We start from the raw sequence: 27,637 nt of genomic DNA on the forward strand, positions 1-27,637 counted from the left end.
ACTCTATTCTCGAGAAAGTGAAACATAACTGTCCACTCCTTAAACTGGACTGTGCGTGGTGACTTCCTTCAAAGAGTATAGTACAGAAAAGGGGAAAAAGAGTAACTCTACAGAGGAGAAACTTGACTAACACTCGTTCAGCCAGATGATCAAGGTCAACATCAACAATGATAAGTCAGGTTGATGATATGTACTCTTGATATGATATAATGAGAATGATACTTTGCCTCTCTGGCCTTTCTCCACAAAATACATATCCCGGGTCTAATTATGAGAAAAATATCAGACAAATCCCCATTGAGGGACATTTTACAAAATATCTGACCAATATGCCTCAAAACTGTCAAGATCATCAAAAACAAGGAAAACCTGAGAAACTGTCACAGCCCAGAGTAGGCTAAGGAGACATAACTACTAAATGCATTGTGGTTTCCTGGATGGAATTCTGGAACAGAAAAAGGACATTAGGTTAAAAACTAAGGAAATCTTAAACTATAGACTTCAGTTAATGATAATGTTTCGATTTTATTGCCACATTAATTGTAACAAATATATCATACTAACATAAGCTATTAACAATAGCTTATATTGGAAACTAGGTTTGGGGTATATATGAGCTCTGTGTTCTATTTTGTAATTCTTCTGTAAATCTAAAACTATTATAAAACAAAATATTAAAATATTTGGTAGAACACTTGAGAAGTTATTATATTTGGATGACCATAAATTACATATTTAGATGCAGAAATTATTTCACCATATAGATCCAACAAAGCAGAATAAAATGAAGAAGGAGTTCTAAATATGTTTATTCTTTCATGGTAATATACCACACTAAAATGTTTTACTTGAAAATTTTTGCAGCTTTTGCCTATGTAACTAATGGGCTTCAATCCTAAAAATTCTAGAGATATAAGAAACTATATTTCAAGTGGAAAAGACAAAATTCGCAGGAAATATCAGTCATGCTCTGAAATATTATAAAGTCATTGAGAGGTTCTATATAATAGCAGTACAAAAAAAGAGAGAAGGACACAGTTAAAGGGTAAAATCTACTGGGGACACATTTAATTCAAGTATTGTATTTTGGAAACTACCCAAAAGCAGTAAGAGAGTTAGCATAACGTCTGGGAAATCAGAGTGAGCAATACAATAGAATGGCAGTTCATTTGTATATTTGGAGGAAAAAAAATCTGTATAATAAGAAAGAAAACAAGGTTTTCCTACATATAAAGGAAAAAAATAGTCTACACCATAAACATATTTCCCAAATAAATAACTATCTCCCAGGTAGAAAATGTGTAGCTTATAATGTGCAGCTTGAAATGCAAGGGCAATTCTGTGTCAAGAATACATCTAAAATTGACACACAGTTCATTGCAGAGATTGCTGACGTTTTAATGCTTTAAAAAGTCAAGCAAAGAAATCCAAAGCTGTCATCTGAAGCATTTTAAATCTGTGACAAAATGCTTAGTAATAAAATGATGGTTCTAAGCCAAATTAAGCCACACTGGCAATCTTACTGAAAGAGAAACTGATATTTCACAAGGGCTGTGTCACATCATGTTGGAATAAGGTATCACTGATACCCTGGGTCTCTGATGCTAGAAGTGAAGTGATAGACCCTGATTTAATCCTCAGGAAATATCTTTTTCAATCCATTTGAAGATAAGGAAGCAATCTAATCATTTGGAAGACCTATGATAGTCCCTTCAAAAGACATATTATTAGGAATGTAGTTAACCACAGATCAGTGATTTCAAGGGCTTCCCCCAATATAATAGAAAAAAAAAATGTAGAACCATCCTGCCTTTGCCTAGAAAATAACTTTTTTAAATGGATAGTCCTCAAGCAACTCAAGCAATTTAACTTTATCTATTCATGATGCTAGATCAGAGAATATGTGTTAAATAGAAAAATATTTATTAGTTTTTTGGTACTCTATGCTAATACTTAAATATAGAAAATCTACACAATGTGCTATTACGAACTTAATTGTCAAAATAATTTTCAAAATATGATTTTATTGATTAACTCCAAATTGAGTATGTAAATTCTACACATGCTTACTTTGGCCTGATGTCCATAGTTTGAACATTGTTTTAAAAAGCAACTAATATTTCTTTCAGTGAAGAGTAAAACACTAAAGGTGAAACAGACAGACTGATTCCTGTGATTGTTTGATAGTTATGTTGTTTAACTTCTTGGCTAAAGGAATTAATTTTGCTTATTCCATTATAGCCTTAACACAGATCATTATTAACATTCATTTATTTAACAAATATTTACTGATCACAAAATTTGCATCAGGCATTGTGGTAAAATTCAGGGAATACAACTGTAAACAACATCAGAAAAGTCTCTATCCTCATAGAGCTTATAGTCTAAAAAAGAAGACAGATATTAATTAAATAATCATATAAACAAATATGAAATTGCTCTTGTAATAATTACTAGGAAGGACAAGTGCATGGTGCTGTGTGATTTAGTCAGACTTGGAGAAAGCTTCTCTGAGAGTCACACTTGGGCTCAGATATAGTGAGTAAAAGTTCACTAGACCAAGAGAAGAAGGAAAATTTCCCAGGTAGAGGGTAGAATGTATGCTACTAACTTATGGTGGAAGATAGTTTGGACCATGAGTAAGCTTTGAAGATCATGGTAAGAATGTTTGCCTTTATTTTAAGAGAGTAGGGAAAGCATTCAAGAGTTTTAACCCAAAGTGACATAACTATTTTTGCATTTTAAAAATGTCATGCAGTCTATTATGTGGAAAAATGGTGAGATGACGCTGGCCTGGATGCAGGTAGATTAGTAAAAGGGTTATTATAGCACTCAGGAGTCAGTTTTTGAGAAGATGAGCCATGATGTTTTTACTGGAAATGCTAAAAAGTGGATAGATTTGAGAGCCATTTAGGAAATAATATACGCTGGATTTGGTAATGGGTTGAATATGGGGGTGAGACATAAAAGAGATTTCTGGCTAGTGTAGCCTAATGAGTATTGGAGCAACTCATTAAGACAGACTATAAAAGAAGATTATTAAAATGTAGGGAAATACAATGTGTAATTGATGATTCCATTTTGGGATGTTGACTTTAAGATACCACTGAGACATACCAGAAGGGATGACCCAAGTAGCATTTCCAGAGTGACAGAGTCAAGATCTCCAGAAATCTGCTCCCCATAAAAACAATGAGAACACTAGCAATAATTCTCAAAATCAATTTCTTTAAAAACTCTGGAAGTTAACTAAAGGCTTGCAACAATTACAGAAGTCTTTATGCAATAAAAATGGCTGAATCTCAGTAAGAAGAGTAAGTATTGTAGCATTTTAACTTGCCTTACTCCCATCACCCCCTTCCCAGCTCCATAGTAGAACTGAAAACCCACAGGCTCACAACTAAACAGCTGTAACAACCAGCAGTCTAGCAGCCACTGGAGGGACAGAGTGGTTTTGGATTTTCCTAAAGTCTCATCCCCAGAGACATGGTATTATCTGACCTTTCTAGCAGCTCCTAGCTAAAGTTTCATTCTTAGACCTTGCCTTTATTTGACCTAACTCAGAACTCTCTATGTGTGAGTCTTATCTCCACGGTATTTGTAGAAAATAGTTAGTGGTAATTGTTTGATATTGCAGCTGCCTGAGGTAGTGATACTACTTGTAGCTAACAAGAGATTGACCAAAAATCTCAAAAAGGAAATGGGGAATGAGATGTTTATTGGGGGATTTGAAAAGGACTGACATATTCCTGAAAATCTAGGAGGTGATGCTCACATGCAGAGCTGTGCATATACCCAGGAATGACCTGAGAATGCCCACCTTTGGCTGATGTTGATGCTCTACCTAGGTAGGAAGTAAAGACTAAGCCAGAGTTTCAACTGTGCTGGAGCACTGAAGGCGTACCCTAACACACAAACAAAGGGTCTCAGCAAGACTGAGAGACTTACTGGTTCAGGCCCTTAACGCAAATCTCTGTCTAATCATTAGCTGATCACTAAGTTAACTAAGAAGAGACTTCATTGGCTGGATACAAGAAAGAACACAGACTGAATTAGTCCAAGAAAGTCACTCAACAAACAACTTTGCTGGTGGGGTTGTAAAGTGTTGCAGCCACTTTGGAAAACTGTTTGATAGTTCCTAAAATTGTTAAACATAGATTTACCATAAGATCCAGAAATTCTACTCCCAGGTATATGCCCAAGAGAAATGAAAACCTATGTCCACACAAAAATTCATACATGAATGTTCATGGCAGCATTACTTATAATAGCAAAAAAGTGGGAAAAAACAAATATCCATCAACTGAAGAATGAATTTAAAATATGGTGTATCAATCAATGTGATACACCATATTAACAAACTGAAGGATAAAAACCAGATGATAATCTCAATAGATGCAGAAAAAGCTTTTGACAGAATTCAACACCCATTTATGATAAAAACTCTCCAGAAAGTAGGCATAGAGGGAACTTACCTCAACATAATAAAGGCCATATATGACAAACCCACAGCCAACATCATTCTCAATGGTGAAAAACTAAAACCATTTCCACTAAGATCAGAACAAGACAACGTTGCCCACTCTCACCACTATTATTCAACATAGTTTTGGAAGTTTTAGCGACAGCAGTCAGAGAAGAAAAAGAAATAAAAGGAATCCAAATCAGAAAAGAAGAAGTAAAACTGTCACTGTTTGCAGATGACATGATACTATACATAGAGAATCCTAAAGATGCTACCAGAAAACTACTAGAGCTAATCAATGAATTTGGTAGAGTAGCAGGATACAAAATTAATGCACGAAAATCTCTTGCATTCCTACACACTAATCATGAGAAATCTGAAAGAGAAATTAAGGAAACACTCCCATTTACCATGGCAACAAAAAGAATAAAATACCTAGGAATAAACCTACCTAAGGAGACAAAAGACCTGTATGCAGAAAACTATAAGACACTGATGAAAGAAATTAAAGATGATACAAACAGATGGAGAGATGTACCATGTTCTTGGATTGGAAGAATCAACATTGTGAAAATGACTATACTACCCAAAGCAATCTACAGATTCAGTGCAATCCCTATCAAACTACCAATGGCATTTTTCACAGAACTAGAACAAAAAATTTCACAATTGGTATGGAAACACAAAAGACCCTGAATAGCCAAAGCAATCTTGAGAAAGAAAAACGAAGCTGGAGGAATCAGGCTCCCTGACTTCAGACTATACTACAAAGCTACAGTAATCAAGACAGTATGGTACTGGCACAAAAACAGAATTATAGATCAATGGAACAGGATAGAAAGCCCAAAGATAACCCCACACACATATGGTCACCTTATCTTTGATAAAGGAGGCAAGAACACAATGGAGAAAAGACTGCCTCTTCAATAAATGGTGCTGGGAAAACTGGACAGCTACATGTAAAAGAATGAAATTAGAACACTCCCTAACACCATACACAAAAATAAACTCAAAATGGATTAAAGACCTAAATGTAAGGCCAGACACCATCAAACTCTTAGAGGAAAACATAGGCAGAACACTCTATGCCATAAATCACAGCAAGATCCTTTTTGACCCACCTCCTAGAGAAATGGAAATAAAAACAAAAATAAACAAATGGGACCTAATGAAACTTCAAAGCTTTTGCACAGCAAAGGAAACCATAAACAAGAAGAAAAGACAACCCTCAGAATGGGAGAAAATATTTGCAAATGAAGCAACTGACAAAGGATTAATCTCCAAAATATACAAGCAGCTCAGTATCAAAACAAACAACCCAATCCAAAAATGGGCAGAAGACCTAAACAGACATTTCTCCAAAGAAGATATACAGATAGCCAACAAACACATGAAAGGATGCTCAACATCACTAATCATTAGAGAAATGCAAATCAAAACTACAATGAGGTATCACCTCACACTGGTCAAAATGGCCATCATCAAAAAATCTACAAACAATAAATACTGGAGAGGTTGTGGAGAGAAGGGAACCCTCCTACACTGTTGGTGGGAATGTAAATTGGTACAGCCACTATGGAGAACACTATGGAGGTTCCTTAAAAAACTAAAAATAGAACTACCATGTGACACAGCAATCCCGCTACTGGGCATATATCCTGAGAAAACCATAATTCAGAAAGAGTAATGTACCACAATGTTCATTGCAGCACTGTTTACAATAGGCGGGACGTGGAAGCAACCTAAGTGTCCATCAACAGATGAATGGATAAAGAAGATGTGGCACATATATACAATGGAATATTACTCAGCCATAAAAAGAAGCGAAATTGAGTTATTTGTAGTGAGGTGGATGGACCTAGAGTCTGTCATACAGAGTGAAGTAAGTCAGAAAGAGAAAAATACTGTATGCTAACATGTATATATGGAATCTAAAAAAAAAAAAAATGGTTCTGATGAACCTAGGGGTGGGACAGGAATAAAAAAACAGACATAGAAAATGGACTTGAGGACATGGGGAGGGGGAAGGTTAAGCTGGGACAAAGTAAGAGAGTAACATTGACATGTATACACTACCAAATATAAAATAGATAGCTAGTGGGAAGCAGCTGCATAGCACAGGGAGATCAGCTCGGTGCTTTGCAACCACCTAGAGGGGTGGGATAAGGAGGGTGGGAGGGAGACGCAAGAGGGTAGGGATATGGGGATATGGGGATACGTATGCATATAGCTGATTCACTTTGTTATACAGCAGGAACTAACACAACACTGTAAAGCTATTATATGCCAGTAAAGATGTTAAAAAAAAATTTATGCAGGAGTGAATTGGTACGTCTTAGAGCAGTGGAGTTATGTTATAGGAACACAACTTTTGAGTGGGATTTAGAACCTAACCCTCATATAAATTGCATTTAATGCCTAAGGGCCTGAGACTGATTCCTGTTCAGTGTGGCCTCAATAGTTACTGACAGTCTGGAAAGATAGATGTAAGCAGTCAAGGTCATCTCCATACCTTTTCCAAGAATAGTATGCATGTCCAACTGCTCACGTGCAAGATTTAGATTAAAATCCAGTAAACGTTGCCTACTGTGTGCCAGTGACACTTTATCTTGTTAACCTCCTCCTAAGACCCAATTTATTTATATTCATTAAGTTTACAGAGGCTGATTTATTAAAACAGAATGGAGTAAATCCTTCAGGCAAACAGAAACATTTTATAATTCTCATCCATCATTTGTTCTCTATTAGGAATTTTATAGTTGTTATAAAGTCAGGAAGAATAGCAAACACACTTACTGCATGCCAGACACTGTTTCAAACAGTTTACACAGATTATGTCATTTGACCTTCACAACAACCTATTCCATAGGTACCATTTATAATACAATTTTACAGGTGTGGAAACAGAGCAAGAGACATTGTCATTTAGCCAGGGTCACACAGGTTCTAATCATTGGATCTAGGATTCAAAATCAGCAGGCTGATTTCAAAGCAGGGACTCTTAACCTTGAAGCCATACTCTCACTGAGCACTGAGTGACTCACTCCTGAGGGTTTCAACTTTGTTTTGACTTAAGTTTAACGCAGTACTCCTAAAATTTTAATGCATTTAAGAATTACTGTATAAGGGTATAGACCCCAAATCAAGTTTGTTTTTTTTTTTAATTTTTATTTATTTATTTATTTATTATTTATGGCTGTGTTGGGTCTTCGTTTCTGTGCGAGGGCTTTCTCTAGTTGCGGCAAGTGGGGGCCACTCTTCATCGCGGTGCGTGGACCTCTCATTATCGCGGCCTCTCTTGTTGCGGAGCACAGGCTCCAGACGCGCAGGCCCAGTAATTGTGGCTCACGGGCCTAGTTGCTCCGCGGCATGTGGGATCTTCCCAGACCAGGGCTCGAACCCGTGTCCCCTGCATTGGCAGGCAGATTCTCAACCACTGCGCCACCAGGGAAGCCCCAAATCAAGTTTTATAGATGATAGAAGGGGTTTTTCAAGGGCAATCTTTTGCCTTACTAGCTGACTTTAGGATTAACCTTAGGAAGAAGCAATCTCACTGTAATTTGCAAAATCACAGCCAACCTGTGAAGTAAATGCAATGTAAGTAGAAGTCAGTCCTCCCTAACAGGGTGCTGGGATATGCCAATTACAGATAACTTATCTATTCATTAGGGCTCAGAAGTTTTTAGGTAACACTAGTCTACTTGCTGTATTGCAGGTGGTATATAAAATTTAAGATATAAAATAAATATTTAGAAATATATTTTTATTAGCAGTGTTGCCTTTTCAGACAAGTTTTAATCACTCTTCATTTATTTGTTCATTCATTTGTCCCTTTCGTCTTTCCCTTCCTTCTTTCCATCTACTCATTATTCATTCACTACTATATTTTAGGTGTGTGGACAAAATAAAGCAAAATGAAACACAACTCAAACATGGTCTTGTCCATGTTTAGCTTATGCCCTTTAAAAGAATAAGCTTTCACATTTTTCAGTATTGGTTTAACTCTTAGAAACATGCCCAGTGTTGATCAATGGAACTGGATCTTTTGCCTAAAACCATAGAAAAATTTTAAATGCGTTGAATTATGTCTTCATGTTAATATATTAGAACTCTAATAGATAACATTCTGGTACAAGATAAGGATTATAAGAATCTCATTTGACTTTGGTAAATGCATTTGTTTGTAATCACAATACTTTCTTTTACTGCTAGATAATAGAAATAATGTGTTTAGCCCTAAAAATGTCTGCCTGTTATCAAGATGGGAGAATCAACTGCAATTGTCTATATTCTATTTTTATATGTCTACTTTTAAAATTTTCTTAATAAAAATTCCTGGATTTTAACTTCTAAACTATTCCAATGATACGAATAGAATTAGGCAAATTTGATGCCCAAATGCTACTGTGTCCAAATGAAAACATCTAAGTCATGAGTAACACCAGAATATTAATAAATGAAACCTGTAGGAAGTAGAGATTCCAGGCCAGTAAGATGAGGAAGTTCAACCTACATCTCATTCTGGAGGAAACACAGTTACGACCCCTCATTGCAATAAAGTAATGCCCATCTGAAAAGGTCTCATCTGATGGAGGTGTTGCCAAGTTATATTTAACTCGTTTAAATTTTATAACGAACTTGTATTTTGTAAAACCAGGAAAATGAGTGTATGACTTATAGTTTCTATACAGTTAAAAGAAAAATAAAAATCACCAATAAGCCTGTGAAACAAATATACAGTATAAGCCTTTCTACCATAGAATGCACTCAGGTTTTTAAAAATTAAAAGACAATTTTCAGTGATTTTTTAAAATCAAAATAGGCCTTTTCTGTCAAAAAAACTTGTGGGGTAAGCAAGGTAATGATAACTATATATATATATTGACCAAAGCTTACAAATTTTGTTTGAGTGTTTGTTTCACTTAATGAAAAGTTGTTTTCCAGAGCTGTCTTTGAAAAGTGAAGACACAAAAGAAAAGTAAGTTTTGTTTATTCCTCTTTAAAAAGGATTTTTGCATTTAATAAAATGACAACTTACAGTCCACAAAATGTTTTATATTTCTTTCTGCCACTTTCAGTTCCCTCAGGATTTATGTAAACGCTTTCCAAATTTAGCAATGGAATGTCTCAAAAAATAAAAATTTGGAAAGGCGATATTAATATTGGTAAAAGGGGTGAACATAAAAGCAAACAAAGAAGTGGAAAATTTGAAGAGTGAGAAGAAGAATAAAATAATACTTAAGAAGACAAGAAGCAAAATACAGGCATTCTTTAATTTACACAAACATTAACTTTCTAAATTAACAAAGTAGTGAAAGAACACTGATAATAAAGTCTCAGATTTAAAGAGAATTTCTACCTGGAGTTGGTGATAACTAGGCAGTAGTATCCTTGACACATTATTATACTATAACCCAGATCTAAATCACATTGTGAAGATGAGGGCTCAGAGAATATGAAAGCCAAATTATTGAAGCAGCATATTTGAAGTCAGAGGTTCTCTACTTACATAGAAGAAACTACTAGTCATTGAGTAGGTGGATTCCAAAGGAAACTACTAAAAAAGAAAAATGACCTGTCGGATGATAATTAAAATTATCTGCAGGCTTAGCATTGATGGTGTACTGCAATCCTTAGCATGCCGGGGAGACATATAGTAAAATACCTCTTTCCTCACAAATCTATTTTTCAATCAGATTACTTGGTCATATTTTCCGAGGAACTATATTTCCAACTCTATATTGAAAATGAATAGATGAATGGCATTTTCTTTATTTTTTAAATGCCTTGAAAGTCAACTTCACGGACCGTATCTCTTCAATAACCTAAGGAGTCAAGGGAGGAAAACATTCAGACGTAGGATATAAATAATAAGTGAAGAAAATACAAGTATAGAGATGAAGGAAAATTGAAGAGCAGAAGTATAAATGCTGCAATTTTACCTACACTTTTTCTCCTGAATGATGTTGAATGCAACAATTAACCTGGCTCTAACCTCCACCCACAGCTCCCATTGACTCAGTGGGAACTCTTCACAGAGCTGCAATTATGAGCTGCACATAACACAGAATTGTTAACTTGCTCATTTACCATCTCTCCTGTTTCCTAAATTTATTATCTCATCTCCTACTATGAAGGTTCCACTGATATCAAATGCGGATACTTTATGTCTCAAGAGCTATAATATTTATATATATATCTCATGTGAAAATGAAAGATTAAAAATCTCATATCTATGGTTAAAATATGTCTTTCACACATATGAATCTCTGTTTTATATGACCACTAGTCTGAATAAAAATGCCAATCACTATATACTAACACATTATGATGCTGAAAATCTAGGGTGGGAATTTTGTCCGCATCAAGACTTGGGGTAAGGAGAGGAAGATACCTCCCGCCTGATAATACAATTTCTACAGGCTCAGTAACATGTTCCATTCTTTTCTTCAGGCTTTGTCTCTAATTTTAAAACTGATGTTAATATTAATTAGAATTGACAAAAATGACCCAGTATAGGCACCACCATTTGAATCTTTATAGCCACTCTCTGTCCTCATTTAGTTCATTTTCCTCAAAACATTTCAACTGAATGAATGTATTATTATCATTATTTCAAAGCTTACCTTGGAATGAAGAAGTTTTCTAAATAATTCCCTAAAACGTCTCCTAATGAATATCTTATTTTCTATGTAATAGCAGTATTTTCATTATATCCTCTCCATAACAAAATCTCTCATTTTTTTTTCCTGTTATTTCATTGTTCTTTTTATACTACCTGGAGATAAGATAAGCTACTACAGTTAGTAGGAGCTCACAAAAGAGCAAAGAGTTTGGGGGGATATATACAGTGACATTTTAGGGAAGATGTGAGGTGTTGAGAAATCTTGAGTCCTCAGAATTTCAAACTTTGGCCACTTCTTACTTTTCCTTTGTATACTAGAGATACTCTTTAGCCAGAGTCAAAAGCCTTCAAAAAAGTAATGTTTCATATCTTCCGTGATGAACAATGAAGAAAATGGCATTGAGTGCTATCCAACCAATCAACCAAGCTATAGTTTGGTGTGAAGGCCTGTCTGTGTGACCTCAGAATGGGTCTTTTCTCTTCATATGTGACTAGAACATCACCAGTTGATATGGATAATTTTGACTTTCTGCTACTCTATTTAGAATTTGTAATCATTTTTCTATAATAAATTTTAATATACTATTTCAAGAAGAACGTCCTCACCTTCCAGCTCAAATACTTTAATGGCCTTCTGAATAAATTCTAAACTTTTCTGAGTGACTTCCAAAGCCCCCTATGGTACCTGCCATTCCCCTTCCCTACCAGCTTCTTTCTAATCTTAATATTTTGCTACTTCCTTCACATCTTCCATGTTTCAATAATAACATGCATGCCATTGCTTCCTGAGGCATACATTTACACATTCTGTTCAGTTCAACTGAAATGTCTATTCAGTTCTACCTCCACCTAAAAAATCCTTCTGTTTTTAAAGATGCAGCATAAATGACATGTCTTTCATGATGCCTACCATGTTCCATGTAATCCTTTGTTCATATATTTTAATGTTGTGGCATTTACCAAGCCCTACCTTATTCTGGAGATAATTATGACAGCTATATGTTACTGTAGGGCAGGGGTCACATTTTATCTATCCTTTTCTTCTAAATCTCCATAGAATATAGTAGAGCAAATACCTTGTACAAATTAAGCAATCAATAAATATAGTGAACTAATTTTTCATTGTAAAATGCATTTAAAGTGAAGTTTATCTTCTAGGAAAAATGATTATTTTACTCATTCTTTTATTCACTAGTGTTTATTGAGCACTGGTTTTATGCCAAGCAATGAATATACAGTGGCAAACCAAACATTGTCTCTCTGCTCATGAAATTTACAATCTAGTGTTATAGTGAAGTATAAAAAGCATTGAACTGATTGTCACTTGGCTTTCAGTCTGAGCCCTGTTCCTCACTAGCTAGGAAAAGTTGGGCAGATGATTTAATCTCTCTGGATCTCATTTTCCACTACTGGTCAGATTTGATGTTCTTTAACATCCTTAATGTCTCAAAAATATCATTATATTTTATTTTGACTCTGGAGGAATACATTTGGGCGGATGCAACTTGTTCAATAGTATATATGTCAATATCAATGCTGTCTTTTTTTTAGAATTAAGTTGCTTTCTCTCTGTTCGGACCAAATACAGTAAGAGTATGTGTGGGTATTTACTAAGTAATATCAAATAGTCATGAAAAATAGTAATCAGCTTCAAACAAATATTTTAGTAGGCCTAATATAATTTACTAAATGTTAGTAATAAATATAGGACTGGTATGTATTGCTTTAGACAAATGATGACCATATTGAAAATTCTTGGCCAGGAAGTTCCCCAGAGTAATGAGAGATCCTTCCATTTATGTTCACTCAATCAGGCAGTAATGATGGAAAAGATAACTTTCCCAAATCAGTTCTGTGCTTAAGAAGGAACTAGGATACTAAAGAATGGCTAGTATTTAAACGTGCTCAAGTCTCCCCTTAAACACACCATTAATGTTCCATGTTTGGAGAAGTCATTTCTGAATCCCTAAACATTGATTTAGGTTATAGATTCTCACTGTACCATGTACTTCCCTTAATAGCATTTGTAACTATTTTAATTGAGAAGTAATTCCACAGATACCAATAATTCCAGTAGAGTATCAGTGGTCTTGATTACTGCTTTATCTTCAGGGCTTTATCTTCAGTGCACAGCGCTTGGTGCATAGCAGCCACTTGACATGAAACTATATAATGAATGAATGAATGTATTTTCTTTCTCTCTCTCTCTATCTCTCTCTAACACACACACACACACACACACACACACACACACACACATACTTCTGAAGCAAATAGCTTTCATAACTACCGGTAATAAAATTTGCTCTTAAGCTTTAAAAAAATCACCACTAAGTTGATTTTTTTAAATATTTGAGGAGCGGTACAGGAAGGAGTAGTAGAGGGGGAAAAAGAGAAGAGCTCATGATGGTGATCACTGCCCCCTAAAAATTGCTGAATACACACAGCCACCCATTCTCCTCCTAGGAGGCCTTCACCTGTCTTCTCCAGGGATCAGGAAAAGCAAGCCCCTTAGATGCTGCCACTGCCTATTAACTGTACTGAAAAACATTATCCCTTGCATTAAAACTATATATCCATCTTTTTTAATATCTCTGTATTACCGAATTGTGATAATGTATGTCAACAATTCATGTGCAGAGTTCAAAACTGACTTCAGTATGGAAATTCAAAAATGAATATTTGTGTGTCCATGCATGCACACACACACACACACACACACACACACACTCACACACACTTAAAGTAGACACCAAACAGAAATTTTTAAAAAACACTAGTAGTCTTTTGGGATAGAGACAATTTTCGTGACCTTTTGTAAATACAAATTTGACACAGAGTGTAGTTGCAATAAAGATAAGACCAGTAGAGAGCACTACATGCATTAACATTTAAATATTCTTTTGAATACTAACTAGTAACAACATTGAATGAAAAAATAGTATTTCTCACTTTAAATTACTTAGAGTTTTCTCTAATTAGTGAATCAATGTGTTACTTTATTTGAAAAAACAAGGTACTTAAACATCTTCTTGTGTTTTCATTGTGTTCCTATCTCATTTGATGGAAATAAAACCTTCAATAAAACAAATATCCAAAAGTGGATTGTTTTAGGCTCTTAATTTTTAACTTGCTTTAGACACTGTTAGCTTCTCAGTTGAAAATTGTGGTGATCATCATTGATTTATTGGATTGCTGGATGGTGCTTCATACCATATATTTTGAAGACAAAAATGGTCATCAGTCTATGGCAAATAGTTTTTTTCAATCACTTTGGCATTTTAGGTTCAATTAAATATGACAGTTCTATAGAAAAGAGGTATCAGTTCTCATGGGATAGAATGCCTACAATGAAGCAGGAATAAAATGGCTGCAGGTATGATAATCTGAGAGCATTATCATTGAAAAGGGCCACATTAGTCCTGGGTTATACGGAAGTACAGTTATAACCGAGTGGAATTTATGCTCATAAAGATGATATAAACAAGAAAGATTTTCCTTCTTAATGCTGTTTGAGATAGCAAAAACCTAGAAACAATCTGAAAGTTCATCTATAAGAGAAGATTTCAGTGGAATTTTTTGAAGTAGTTAAGAGAGATTTTACATATATAATGTATTGATATGAAAATATCACTAGATAAAATAATCAAGGTGTAAAATATGGTATATAAGGCTATTTGAGTTTTTAAAAAGATATGTGAACACACATGTATGTGTGTAGACACATATATATGTGTATGTACATATGATTTCTGAAAGAAGACACGAAAATCCCTGTTAACATTGGTTACTTGTGGTAAGATTTTGTAATACCTATCAAGAATTGTTTTCCATGTGCATGTTCTTACACTTAACATTTCAAAACAAAATTCCTCGTTAAAAAGAAAATATATTAACTACATAAAAGACTTAATAGTTAACTTGCTTGTCCCAGGTTAAAAATGGCAGAGATTTGCTTTCTTTCTTCATTTATTTGCAATTGCTTTGATTTGGGGTCTAGACAAAAATATTTGTTTGGCTTGATTTGCCACTACTGATCTATGCAAAATTCGAGGTGACAGGAACCTGATGATATTTAGAGTTAAAACATTTTTCATTTGCCTTATTTTTTTTTAAATTTTTATTCTAGTTAAATCCTCAAGAAGCCAAAATAAAGTCATAATTGTATTTATTATGCAAGTAAATGCTTTGAGCAAGAAGTAAAATTAAGAAATCACTGAAAGAGGAAGTTTCTCAGAGACACTGTATTTCAGGACGGTGTCTTGCATAGCTGCGGACTTGGGGAATGGCACAATAAGATTATAAGCATCAGAAAGATCCACCTACACGAGCAAGCGGATAAGACTTCATTGAGGACCCGAAAAGCAGGGAAGGCAGAGAAGCAGAGAATGAGGCACTTAGTTTAAGAAAAACATAATTTGACCCCACTGAGAAGCTTTAGGAAAAAGATATTACACTTTATGCTTCAGGTTGAGCCTAAGAAAGATCACATTTAAATGCAAACCGATTAAAATTGTAGTGATTTTTGCTTTAATTTAGAGAACTGGAGGATAAAAATAAGAGTTTATAACTCTCTCCTGAATGTGGTGTCCGTGCTAATGTTGCATTTTGCTCTCAAACTTGCTAATTACTGGCAGTACGGCCCTCAGCACACCTACAGTAAATTCTGTTACTGCCTCAATTACTGTATTGTGTCACAATCTGCGAAGAATTTGAAGATGGCCTTTTCATCTGTTTCTTCCTAATATTCCTAATTAATTCCATTGTACCAGAATTTGAGAGAAGTAAGTTGGGCAGGATTAAGAAAAAAAATGAAAGTCAGGAACTGAGGTGCTTTTCAAGAGAAAGCCATTTAAACCATATTTTAAATAAAGCTAAAGTTTGAAACAAACAAGCCTTGAACATCCTTAGTGTCCTTTTTTAAGGATCAAGGCAATAGAGTTCTCTCATCACCATGGTAAGATTCTCTAGTAACATAGGCACCCAATTATGATAATCTTGTCCCTCCTTTTCTTTAGTTCTCATGAAATCCCATATAAGATCTGGTCCACTTGGTTAGCAATCTTTTGATTCAAAATTGCAGGGGCTTCCCTGGTGGCGCAGTGGTTGAGAGTCTGCCTGCCAGTGCAGGGGACACGGGTTCAGGCCCTGGTCTGGGAGGATCCCACATGCCGCGGAGCGACTAAGCCCGTGAGCCACAATTGCTGAGCCTGCGCGTCTGGGAGCCTGTGCTCCGCAACAGGAGAGGCCGAGACGGTGAGAGGCCCGCGCACCGCGATGAAGAGTGGCCCCCGCTTGCCGCAGCTGGAGAAAGCCCTCGCACAGAAACGAAGACCCAACACAGCCATAAATAAATAAATAAATAACAAAATTGCAAAGAGTAGCTTTCTCCTCAAAGGTGTGACATTTTATTATCCGCGTACAGGAAAGAAAATATCTCCAAGTCTCCTCTAAAAGTGAATGTAGGGACTTCCTTGGTGGCTCAGTGGTTAAGAATCTGCCTGGCAATGCAGGGGACACGGGTTTGAGCCCTGGTCCGGGAAGATCCCACATGCCGTGGAGCAACTAAGCCCGCGTGCCACAACTACTGAGTCTGCGTGCTACAACTACGGAAGCCCGCGCACCCAGAGCCCGTGCTCTGCAACAAGAGAAGCCACTGCAATGAGAAGCCCTCGCACCACAACAAAGAGTAGCCCCCGCTCGCTGCAACTAGAGAAAGCCCACATGCAGCAACGAAGACCCAACACAGCCAAAAATAAATAAAATTAAAAATTAAAAAATTTATTTAAAAAATAAATAAAAAAAACACATTCCTTTAAAAATAAAATAAAATAAAAAATAAAAGTGAATGTAAACTGCCTCCAGGAAGCATTCAAAGAATCCAGACTTTTTTTTTTATTGTGTATGCCTTTAACATATACAAATTTATGCTATCACTTATTCTTGTTGATACATCATTGTGTAATTCATACTATGCCTTTCCATTCATGCTTCTCTCTCCTTTCCAAATATTTTGTAATTCCTCAAAAATAACATGAATGTCTCCTATTTCTTCTAACTCCATCCCAGGCCCAGCATCCTTGTCGGTACTCCATCAAATACAGGGTAGATATGTTATTTTTAAAAATTTTTGTATCAAACACAATGTGACTTATTTTCTGATCATTCTGATGTTGCCTGCTTCCTGCTGCATGTTTCATCACAACTTTCTATTCTATTTTCCTTGTGGACTTCATGGTATGATGGCAAATGTTTAACAACTAGCTTTCCTGAGGAAAAAATAAAGCTTCCATATTTAGTATTTGCCAATATCCATGGTGTAAACACTCCCACCATGGCCAGTCTAAAGATACCAATGTGATGTCACTAAAAGTGACGTTGGGGCAAGATGCACATAACTGGGTCTCACATAACAGTGTGAACAGGCTTCAGCATATCACTGTGGTTCTTACTACTACCTAAGATTATCTGATTTATTGTTTATTTGTGTTTTATCTGTTTCCCTTCATAAAAACTAAGCTCCATAAGGAAAGTCACTCCCTCCATGTTTACCGCTGAACATAGAGCAGTGTCTGGCATATACAGTAGCAGGTGCGTCATAAAGATTTGTTGGATAAAAGCATAATTGTAGACTCAAAATTGAGTATATTAAAAAATTTTAAGATGTGATGGTAATAAAAATATTTTTAAAAAACCATTAAAGTTTGTGGGTTCTAAAAGTTCAGAAATATCTCCTGAGTAGATGAGAGAAAGAGATGAGTCCAGTATCACTTTTAAAAATCATTTTATCTTGCCTCTCTTGCATCTATTAGGCTTTCCCAATGGTGTAACTATGAGGTGGGGATGCATAAAGAAAAAAGGAAAATTGTAAGCTTTGAATTTAAATTTCATTATAAAAGATCAATCATAACTTCTGTGAAAATAGAAAAAAGTTCATTTCAAAATGAAACAAAAACATCATTTTATATTCTATGAATTAAATAGGCATAAATGAAATATACAATTACCAGAAAGACTTTTTGCACTTATTACATGTGCTATTGCCTATGGCAGAATCAGAGCAAACATTAATTATTATATTTATTATTTGCATGATAACTGGTAATGTAAAATAATGCAAATAAGACCCTACAAGTGAGGATTATTCAGATTTCAGAATTCTTTCAGAGTTTTTAAAAATTTCTTTTGAGGACTTCCCTGGTGGCGCGGTGGTTAAGAATCTGCCTGCCAATGTAGGGGACACGGGTTCGAGCCCTGGTCTGGGAAGATCCCACATGCCACGGAGCAACTAAGCCCATGCACCACAATGACTGAGCCCGCGCTCTAGAGCCCACAAGCCCGCGTGCTGCAACTACTGAAGCCTGTGCGCCTAGAGCCTGTGCTCCGCAACAAGAGAAGCCACCACGTTGAGAAGCCCGTGCACTGCAACAAAGAGTAACCCCTGCTCAGTGCAACCAGAGAAAACCCATGCACAGCAACGAAGACCCAACACAGCCAAAAATAAATAAATTAAAATAAATAAATTTTAAAAATTTTTTTGAAAGAAATGAAAAATAATTAAAATCGACATTTTATATTTTTATTTCATCTTCAATTTTCTAACATCCAACACTGAATTAGTAACTCTTTATTTCATTCTGATGTTAGTAGTTTTTAATGTAGATGCTACAACACAATTTTTTTTTCTTAGCCTGGATAGTCTGTACATTTCATTGTATGATAGGCACAAAGCTATCCATGAGAGGTTCATTACATTTCTGTTAATTACATTATCTTTCACAACCTGACTCTCAATGGCCCTGTTTAGGCTTGTTTTTCTTGTGCTCCAAATTGAACTGCCTATTTTGCCCAAATGCACCATGTCTGCTCTCCCATCCCTGGCTTTTCTCTCCCACTTCTCAGAATGCCCTTTTCCCTTATCTCTGTCTTTTGTAATCCTGACATTATTCTAGACTCAATTCAGTCCTCAAATTATTCATTCTCTGCACAGCACATAGTCACTAATTGATCTCTTTCTTGTTTGTTTCTTAGTTTGTTTATTGTCTTTCTCTCCCGTATAGAATATAAGCCAAGTGAGAACAGGGCCTTTTCTTGTTCACTGCAATATCCCAGTGCCTAGAACAGCGTCTGGGATATAGTAAGTACAGTATTTATTGACTGAACAGACAGATAAGTAGTTATTAAAACAAGTCTAAGATTCAGATATTTTACCGTGAACATACTTGCCACTCAGTTTAAAAAAGCTCTAAGGAGAGAATAATATAGTAAGATTCTCTATGATTATTCAAAAAAAACACAAACCTTTATATTCCAAAGTATAGGTTGGCACTTCATCTTAATCTAGTGCTATTTTGACAAAGCTGTGAGAATTAAAGAAGATAACGTGATATCGTGACTCAGTCAAAAATAATTTCTAACACCCAAAGCTGAAAGAATTCCAGTTTGTAGGTGCTATTTTCCTCATATGAAACTGTGCTTATTATACTCCATTTATAATCTAACTAAACACATTTTCTTGGTATGCTAATGCTTTATTCAAACCTTCTCTTGATTTTGTCATTTAATTCACAAAGATTCAATTAAATGAAAGAGACCTTAACGTAACTTTGAATGAATTTTTTAACAAGAAGAGACTTTATATTCAGAATAGGTAGTCATTTTAATATTAACCTGTACTTATATAAAATGGAACCAGTGTCATAGTTCTTTCCTCCTTTGACCTAAATTTCCTCCATGCATTTCTCTCTTTGAGTATATCTCAAGGATAACAAAAAAGAGAAAGGATACACACACACACACACACACTCATATATGGAACTCTGAAATAAAAGGCTGAAATCACTAAATCTTGAATAATGCAAGATGAAGTGTGTTTCTCAGTGGAAAGCACAGAGGCTCTTGAATACAGGTGCTACTATTTTGTTTTTAAAGACATTTACCTTTTTAAAAAATTTTATTTTATTTATTTTTTGGCTGCATTGGGTCTTCGTTGCTGCACGCAGGCTTTCTCTAGTTGCAGTGAGCAGGGGCTACTCTTCGTTGCGGTGCGTGGGCTTCTCATTGTGGTGGCTTCTCTTCTTGCAGAGCACGGGCTCTAGGTGTGCGGGCTTCAGTAGTTGTGGCACGTGGGCTCAGTAGTTGTGGCTCGCGGGCTCTAGAGTGCAGGCTCAGTAGTTGTAGTGCATGGGCTTAGTTGCTCCACAGCATGTGCTATTGCCTATGGCAGAATCAGAGCAAACATTAATCTTCCCGGACCAGGGCTCGAACCCGTGTGCCCTGCATCGGCAGGCAGATTCTTAACCACTGTGCCACCAGGGAAGCCCCAGGTGCTACTATTTTTAAGCAAGTTGCTTAACCTCTCTGAGTTTCAGTTTACTTATCTATAAAATGGGATAATAATATCTAATCCTCTGGGCTGAAAAGATAAAGAGAAACCAACCTAGGTCCAAGCCTGGCATATAAAGAGTTCAATAAGTATTTCTGAATTAATGAATTTCATTGAAAATAAAGGTGCCACAGAGGTAAATTACTATATATCATTTAATGAAAAATTGCACTGATTGTGTAACCAAATAGCTAAAAGTATAATTACAGGTGTTTTTAACAATTCCGTGATTAATACACAATCAGCAAAGCAACACACATGTGAATGGATCAAGTATATTGACCTTGATGAAACACTGTGGTTGGTACAGGAGTGGTCCAGGCAGTTACTCAAGAGACTTAAGCATGGTCATATCTACCAAAGCAATACAGTAGATTAAGGATATTTTCTTATGTTTCTGCATGTCTCAATTAGAACTTCACAAGTGTTATTAGAGACAGTAGTTATTCATCCTTCATAAAAAACAAAATCTAACAGATAATGAATTATTATTTTTCACACCTGTGCAGACATAAGCTAAAGGCATTGAACTTGCCACTATTAGAAATAATAACTAACAAATATATGGTGATTTGTGCTTTCTCGTCCTGTCTTTTTCAATCCATACAAAAACCCTACAGAGTCAACACAGAGGGAGAATGGTAGAGTAAATTTTCAATTAGGGAGCTCAAAGCATAAGTCCAGAAACATTCTATTAAATGTTTGGTGCTGAGGCTACATCAGGAAACAAAAAGACAAAAAGCCTACCTTCGTGGACTTCACAATCTGGGATTTGTATTGAAATTATGGCTTTTAGATTTATGAATCAAGCCACTAAAGTACATATTCACAATACAGGATGTTGTTAAGAACTACATTAGTGGCCAAGGGATTTGTATGTTCTTTTCGTCCTCAGTGATTGAATGAGGTTTGATATTTTGTGCAAAGCCTTGGAACATACTCTGTTGTTATCGTCCACAGTTCAACTTCTGTCTGTTGTTTGATTTAGGGGAGATGAATAATGATAGTCCACCAGAACTGTTGCTTCTTCCTGTCTCCCACAGCACTTCCCTTCTGCGGTGCTTAGAGCACTTACTGCTCTCATTCTTGCTCAGAGCTTGCTCATATTCTCACAGCCAGCTCATTATTTGTCTCCCAACTTGTACTGAGCACTGTCTAGAAAAATGGCCACGTCTCATTAATCTTTGCATGGCTAGCGCCTAGCAGAGTGTTGCCATACAGTTCAGGTGGGATGTATGTTTGTTGTATGAATATATTTGTATATACTTCACTGTTTTCAAAGCACATACATGTGCATGATCTCATCAGACCCTCACAAAACTCAGTGAGATTGCAGGGAAGGATTAGTTCCCTCATTTTACAGAACCTCAGTGAGATTGAAGATTACATCTGTCCCCTTGTTTGACAGATGAAGAAACTGGGGATCAGTGAGAGATTTGATTCCTGAAACGCGCATAACTAAGACTTGAATTTCCAGATCAGTGTTCTGTCTAAACACTTTCTGAAAAGCACATAACTAAGACTTGAATTTCAAGATCAGTGTTCTGTCTACACACTAAATGAAAATTTAGGCATGCTGAACTATGATTTTCCTTATGTCTTTAAGGTCTGTTAGGTGTTTGGCCAATCATTTATGACTTTCTCAAATCACTGGTGAAATCTTGTTTGTTAGTTTTTTTTCAAATGTAAACCATGAGATGGGAAAGGTTTTCAGAAACCATCCATATTGTAATCAGAAGACAATGACGTAGATTATATGCAAATATTTTGCTGTAAAACTGTGTCTGTCTTCAGGAGTATATTGCTAGCCAAAACAATTCTGCTCTGTCATAGGGAAGGTGATGGAGGCAGCTTTGTCATTTCCAATCCTGAACCCATAGTCATCACCCTTCTGCTTACACAAGATTTCTATATGCCTCTTAATTTCTTGATCAAAAAAATGAGAGTCCCTTCAGTGGCAAGATAGTGAAAGCAGTCTGTTGGGGTGAAGGGGTCACAGCTAATAGTTGAAGGTTCTAGTAACTGAATCTTGATCAACTGACTCTAAAGTCACCCTTTTAAAAACATCACCTCCCATTAGATTACAGGCTATTGGAAGGCAGGGACTGTATTGAATCCCCAAGTCAGGCCATGGCTTAGTTCAATTCCTGTCACATATGTTAATTAATCAGCAAGTGGCAACGCTGAGGATCAGCCTGGAAGAGTGCTAGGGACATGTTTCTCAAACTTAGTGATAGAAACTTCTCTTTGTGTTTTTAATTGTTTTCTCATTGTGATTTTTAATTTAAAACCATTATTAAGAAGTTTGCTTGTGAGCTAAGTTATTTTCTAGGCAATATACCCAGGTCTTTAACGGGGGCCTAGTGATGGAACTCTGGCTTTAAGTCAGTTATCTTGTGTACTGTTATGAGTCAACATTCCAAAATAAACTTTAACAGAAATTAACAGCAACTACAATTAAACCTCAACATTTCTGAACTAGAAGCATTTTCTTTCTAGGGGATGGGATTAAGGGGTTGACAAATTCTCTTAATCGGAAAAAAATCATCTCTCTGCCTCCCTCCCCTCCATCCCCTCCCTTTCATTCTTCTCCCTTCCCCCAGACGCACGTACACTCTGACCATTTTGTTTGAGTGGAAAGTTGAAAGAAAGCAACACACTAGCTACACGCATCCAGCGCTCCTTGGGGTGGAAGAGCAAAGTTCTAGGGCAGAGCCTTCCTTGCCAGAGCCGGCGATGCTTTCGCTCTCCGGTACCTGCTCAGCTTCACGCCGCATCTGAAGGTCCGCCCCTCGCGGAACAGTTGCGTCTCCATCTGGCTGCCAACCCACCCAAGCCTCCTCTCCTCCACAACCACCACCTTCCCTCCTTGCCCCCTCCTTTCCGTCTTCCCTCTGCACCCCGCCCCCAATCTCCTCCTCTTTTTCTCACTACAAGCGGTTGCTGATGCTGAAGCTGAGCGTCACTTCGGCTCCCACGGCAGACATGGCGACATTGACAGTGGTCCAGCCGCTCACTCTGGACAGAGGTAAGGGAGCAGCTCACCCGCCAGGCCATTGCGTCCCCTCTGCCTCCCCCTCTGCCCCCGCCAACTCCCACCGGGACCGCCAGACGCGCTCGGGCAGGGGGAGCAGGGAAGCGAGGACGAACGAAGAAGGCTTTCGCGCTGAGAGCAGGATACTTTCTTCCCCTTTTCTCTGCCCGCCACGTCCCCGCTGCCCCCTTCACGCCTCACTCGCCCGGCACAAGGGTGCCTTCGCCGGGCTCCGGCGCCCCCGCCGCCACTCCCAGCCCCTCGCCGGATCGCCTCCGGGCCGCCGGCTTTGTTGGAGCGGAGGCGCGGGGATCGCTCGGCGCCCGCCCGGGTGTCGGGGTTGGTGAGGGGCAGGGAGGAAGCTTGCCGTGCCGGGCGAGGGCGCCTGCAGCCGGAGACCGGGGAAGCCTGGCGAGTGAGCCGCTTGCCAGCCTACGCTGCCGGGGGCCTGGGAGGAAGGAAGTTTGTCCCCGCGCCGGGGGGCGAGGGTCGGTCAGGCTGCGGGTGCCCGGGCAGCCGCCCGGGGGCGGACAAGGCGTACCCCGTGTGACCTGTGCCGGGGCGCACGGCGGCTGGGCTGCCGCGGCGGGGAGCTGCTCTCGGCCGAAAGGGCAACGCGGAGCGCGGGCAGCCTTGCGGGGCCGGGGCGCAGCGTCGCGGCAGCCGTGCCCTGCTCTCCCGGGCTTTGCGCTCTGAAGGCGCCAGGGGTCGCGTCTGCCCTCGTCGCCGGCGGCTCTCCGGCAGTGGCAACTCACAGTTTCTCCTGCCCCAGCCAGCCTCGTCCTCTCCCAGCCCTGTGCCACCGCGGTGCTCTGACTGCGGAAGGCGCTGGGACGCAGCGCAGGCTGGGTTGAAATTCAACTTCTGACCTCCGACCCTGTGCGTCCTGCTCTCTGACTTGACTGGGGAAGCAATGTTTGCTTCCTTCCCAGGCCCTCCCCAAGCCTAAGGATGGAAACCTCCGCTGCGATCTCGGCCACTCCGGTGCATCCGTGCGGGGTTATACCTGTCCTTTGCGTGTTCGAGTTTCCTTTCTGGCTTCCGACGTCCAGTTATGAATGCGCTGAGTCTCACGACTCTGCAGCGGAGGACACCTGCTCGTCCTGGTCCGCAGAGGCAGGATTTAGGACCGTGGGCGGCCATTTGGAAATGGTGTGCTCAGATGAAAATGATTTAGTCCGATGTGCCTCTAAAAATATTCTTTCTAGCGGATTAAACTGGACTGTGGGGCAAGGCAAAAGAGCATCCTGCTGCGAGTACAGTGAAAAAGCCAGGGCAAACTTAGTGAGGTTTTTAATTTGGAGAGATTGTGGGTGACTTTAACGTAATCTGTTGGCGCCAGAGCGGATGTTATGTGGTGCCCATAGCAACCTTACTTGGGGTAGGAGTTGAAAGATAAAAAAATAATTGATTTTATGTTGGAAAATGTTGGTTTGCAAGCTAGTAAATTAATAACAGTAGTTTAAAAGGTAAGAAATCCATTGCATAATCCATGATTTCTCCCCAGGATCATCATCTGCACTAAGCAGGATAAATCCATTGCCTCTAAAAACCAAACAGATGGCAAGCTATTAGAAATTATGGATTTCCCAAGTATTTCTGTTTTAATGTAATGAGATCTTATATTGTCCCATTCCTAAATCATAGTCTTTAAACATCCCAAGTTAAACGACTACGTTAGGAGAGAAAACGAACAAGCAAACAAACTCCAAGAAAAGTACATACCTGAGGAATTTTATATACTACTACTACTAAAAACATTTCACTTTGGGGGGTCTTACTTTAAATGCCTGGATCAGTTGTGGAGAGGAAGTGCAATCAGACTAAGTTCTATTCTTTGTTCTTGTTCACAGCCAGACTGTACCTGTCCTTCCCAGTTGTGATTAGGTTCATGGAATAAGTAGCTCAAGAGGCAGGGTGGGTGAGACAGTGAATGTATCTGAATATATTCACCAGCAGCTCACTGCGCGGTCTGTAATTTACAGATGGTGGGTTACTGGCATCATTACTGTACATGAAGTCAATACATATTAATAATTTCCCCTATACTTTATTAAAATATAATTAACTGATTAATTACATCATAAATTGATGAAATAAACTGATAAAAATTTTCCTACAAAAAATAAAAATCTCTTCAAAGAGAGAGCCCAATAATACTTATCTGGCTCCTAGCTGTAACTCTGATACTCACTTTGGAGTAGTTGGTTAGGCTCTTTGGGCATCAGTTTTCCTCTATGGCACATAAGGAGTTTGGATTAAATGATTCTGCCACTGTGCAGCTTTAACAGTCTAGAATTCAATGAATTAAAATTAGGACTCAGTTTCTGGTCACCTACTGGAAGATTTTGCAGATCACTTCCTCTCCCACCTCTTCCAGGTGTCCTTTGATGTGCTCTGAGGTCACCCGCTACTTTGGCCTCATCAAAGCATTTCTCAAACTCTGTTGCATTTTTCTCCTCATTGAACGGAACTCCTTGAGGGAAGAGACCATTTCTAAATTCATCTTTGTATTCTCAGTGCCTGCTATAGTCCCTGATCACGGTAGAAGGACAAAAATTAATGTAAATTAGTGTAAGTGAACTAAGGATTTTAACAACTTAAGCGCCCTTAAACTATAAGGGTTTCATAGTGAACAGGGGTACGCTCATAGATTCACAACATTTTTTTTTTAATTTTTATTTATTTATTAATTTTTATTTTTGGCTGTGTTAGAGCTTCGTTTCTGTGCGAGGGCTTTCTCTAGTTGTGGCAAGCGGGGGCCACTCTTCATCGCGGTGCGCGGGCCTCTCACTGTCGTGGCCTCTCTTGTTGCGAAGTACAGGCTCCAGACGCGCAGGCTCAGTAGTTGTGGCTCACGGGCCTAGTTGCTCCATGGCACGTGGGATCTTCCCAGACCAGGGCTCGAACCCGTGTCCCCTGCATTGGCAGGCAGATTCTCAACCACTGCACCACCAGGGAAGCCCTGATTCACAACATTTTGACCCTGGAAAGAATGGCAGGGAGAACATAGGCCAGTGGTTCTTCAACTTTCTTTTCCCCCATGCACTTGACAGATTTCCATCAGCAACCATAGCTCACTTATCTGTGATTATTAACCAAGGGGGATTGTGGCAGGTGAGCACAGGAGAAAAGGAAAGAAGACACTGCATAAAGCCTCCTAAGGGCATCTCATCAAGCAAACCCAAATACGTAATCCATATGTATTCTGCTGGTTCTTTTCTAGCATCTTCATTTTTCAAATGAAAAACATGAAAGAAGCAATGATAAGAGATGTTTTCAAGGTTACTCTACTAGTTAGTGGGAGATTTTATGCTAAAATCTCATTTTTCTTGTTTGATGCCCTTTGGCATTATCAACAGATTCATCTGGAATCTTCAGGGCAGAGGTTTTAAGCAAACAAATCAAAGCTATGGCTTGAAATTAAGATTGATCCCTCCCAGAATTCAAAAGATATTATGTGAAAGTAAGAAGCTCAGAAGTCTGCGCTAGTCTCCTGGGTCTTGTCTGGGAAGCAAGCCTTTGCCAGAACCAGGCTGGGCCCTGAAAGGATAAACAGGGTGGCTTCAGGTTGTCACTGCTCTGTGTATATCCTAAACTCTTTTCCATCTGCCATTAAGACCTCAGGTTAACTCTGTGGGCGCTTATGGGTGGCTGTGGTCACAGCAGGTTCTTGTTCACGCTGGTCCCAGTCCTCAGGATTGCTTATTGAGTGCCTACAGCAAGTCAGACCCTACTGTGGGATTGCTATATACTGGTGAGCTAAACAGACTACCACATAGTCTTCATGGTAATTAGAGCTTGAGGAGGGAAAGAAATTACACACACACACACATACACACACACACACACACTCATTCAAACCATTCATTCATTCAATATATATTCATTTATCACCTGCTATATACGAGATGCTACAGGAATGCCAGAGACAAAGTTTCTGCTTTTATGGTCCTTAAGAGTCTAGTGGGGAAAACATAATAAGTTAGGAATTCATTCATTCATTCAACAAATCATTGAGTGTCAGCCTTATGGCAAGCACTGTTTTAAGCAATATGGTGGTCCTAATGAACAAAGTAGATAAAGCCTAATGGAGTTTACATACTAATGAGAGAACCACACACTGAA

General features: G+C 38.2%; 1 protein-coding gene across 5 annotated transcripts in view; it reads left to right on the forward strand.

The window, feature by feature from the left end:
- LIN7A (lin-7 homolog A, crumbs cell polarity complex component) overlaps window positions 1-27,637 on the forward strand; it is a 318,473-nt gene that overhangs the window by 60,510 nt on the left and 230,326 nt on the right. For 3 of the 5 annotated variants that reach the window (XM_082419000.1, XM_082419002.1, XM_082419001.1), the window contains exons 1-2: window positions 17,177-17,195; window positions 23,413-23,503. The exons of 1 other annotated variant lie outside the window; for it this stretch is intronic. In XM_082419000.1, coding sequence (XP_082275126.1) covers window positions 23,422-23,503 — 82 coding nt within the window. In that variant the 5' untranslated portion in view covers window positions 17,177-17,195; window positions 23,413-23,421. Of the gene's footprint in view, window positions 1-17,176; window positions 17,196-23,412; window positions 23,504-27,637 lie in introns of those variants that run through there. One more of the 5 variants, XM_082419003.1, reaches the window with a different exon arrangement.

Source organism: Balaenoptera physalus, assembly GCF_965194825.1.
Source record: "Balaenoptera physalus genome assembly, chromosome: 13".
In the NCBI taxonomy this organism is placed as follows: Eukaryota; Metazoa; Chordata; class Mammalia; order Artiodactyla; family Balaenopteridae; genus Balaenoptera; species Balaenoptera physalus.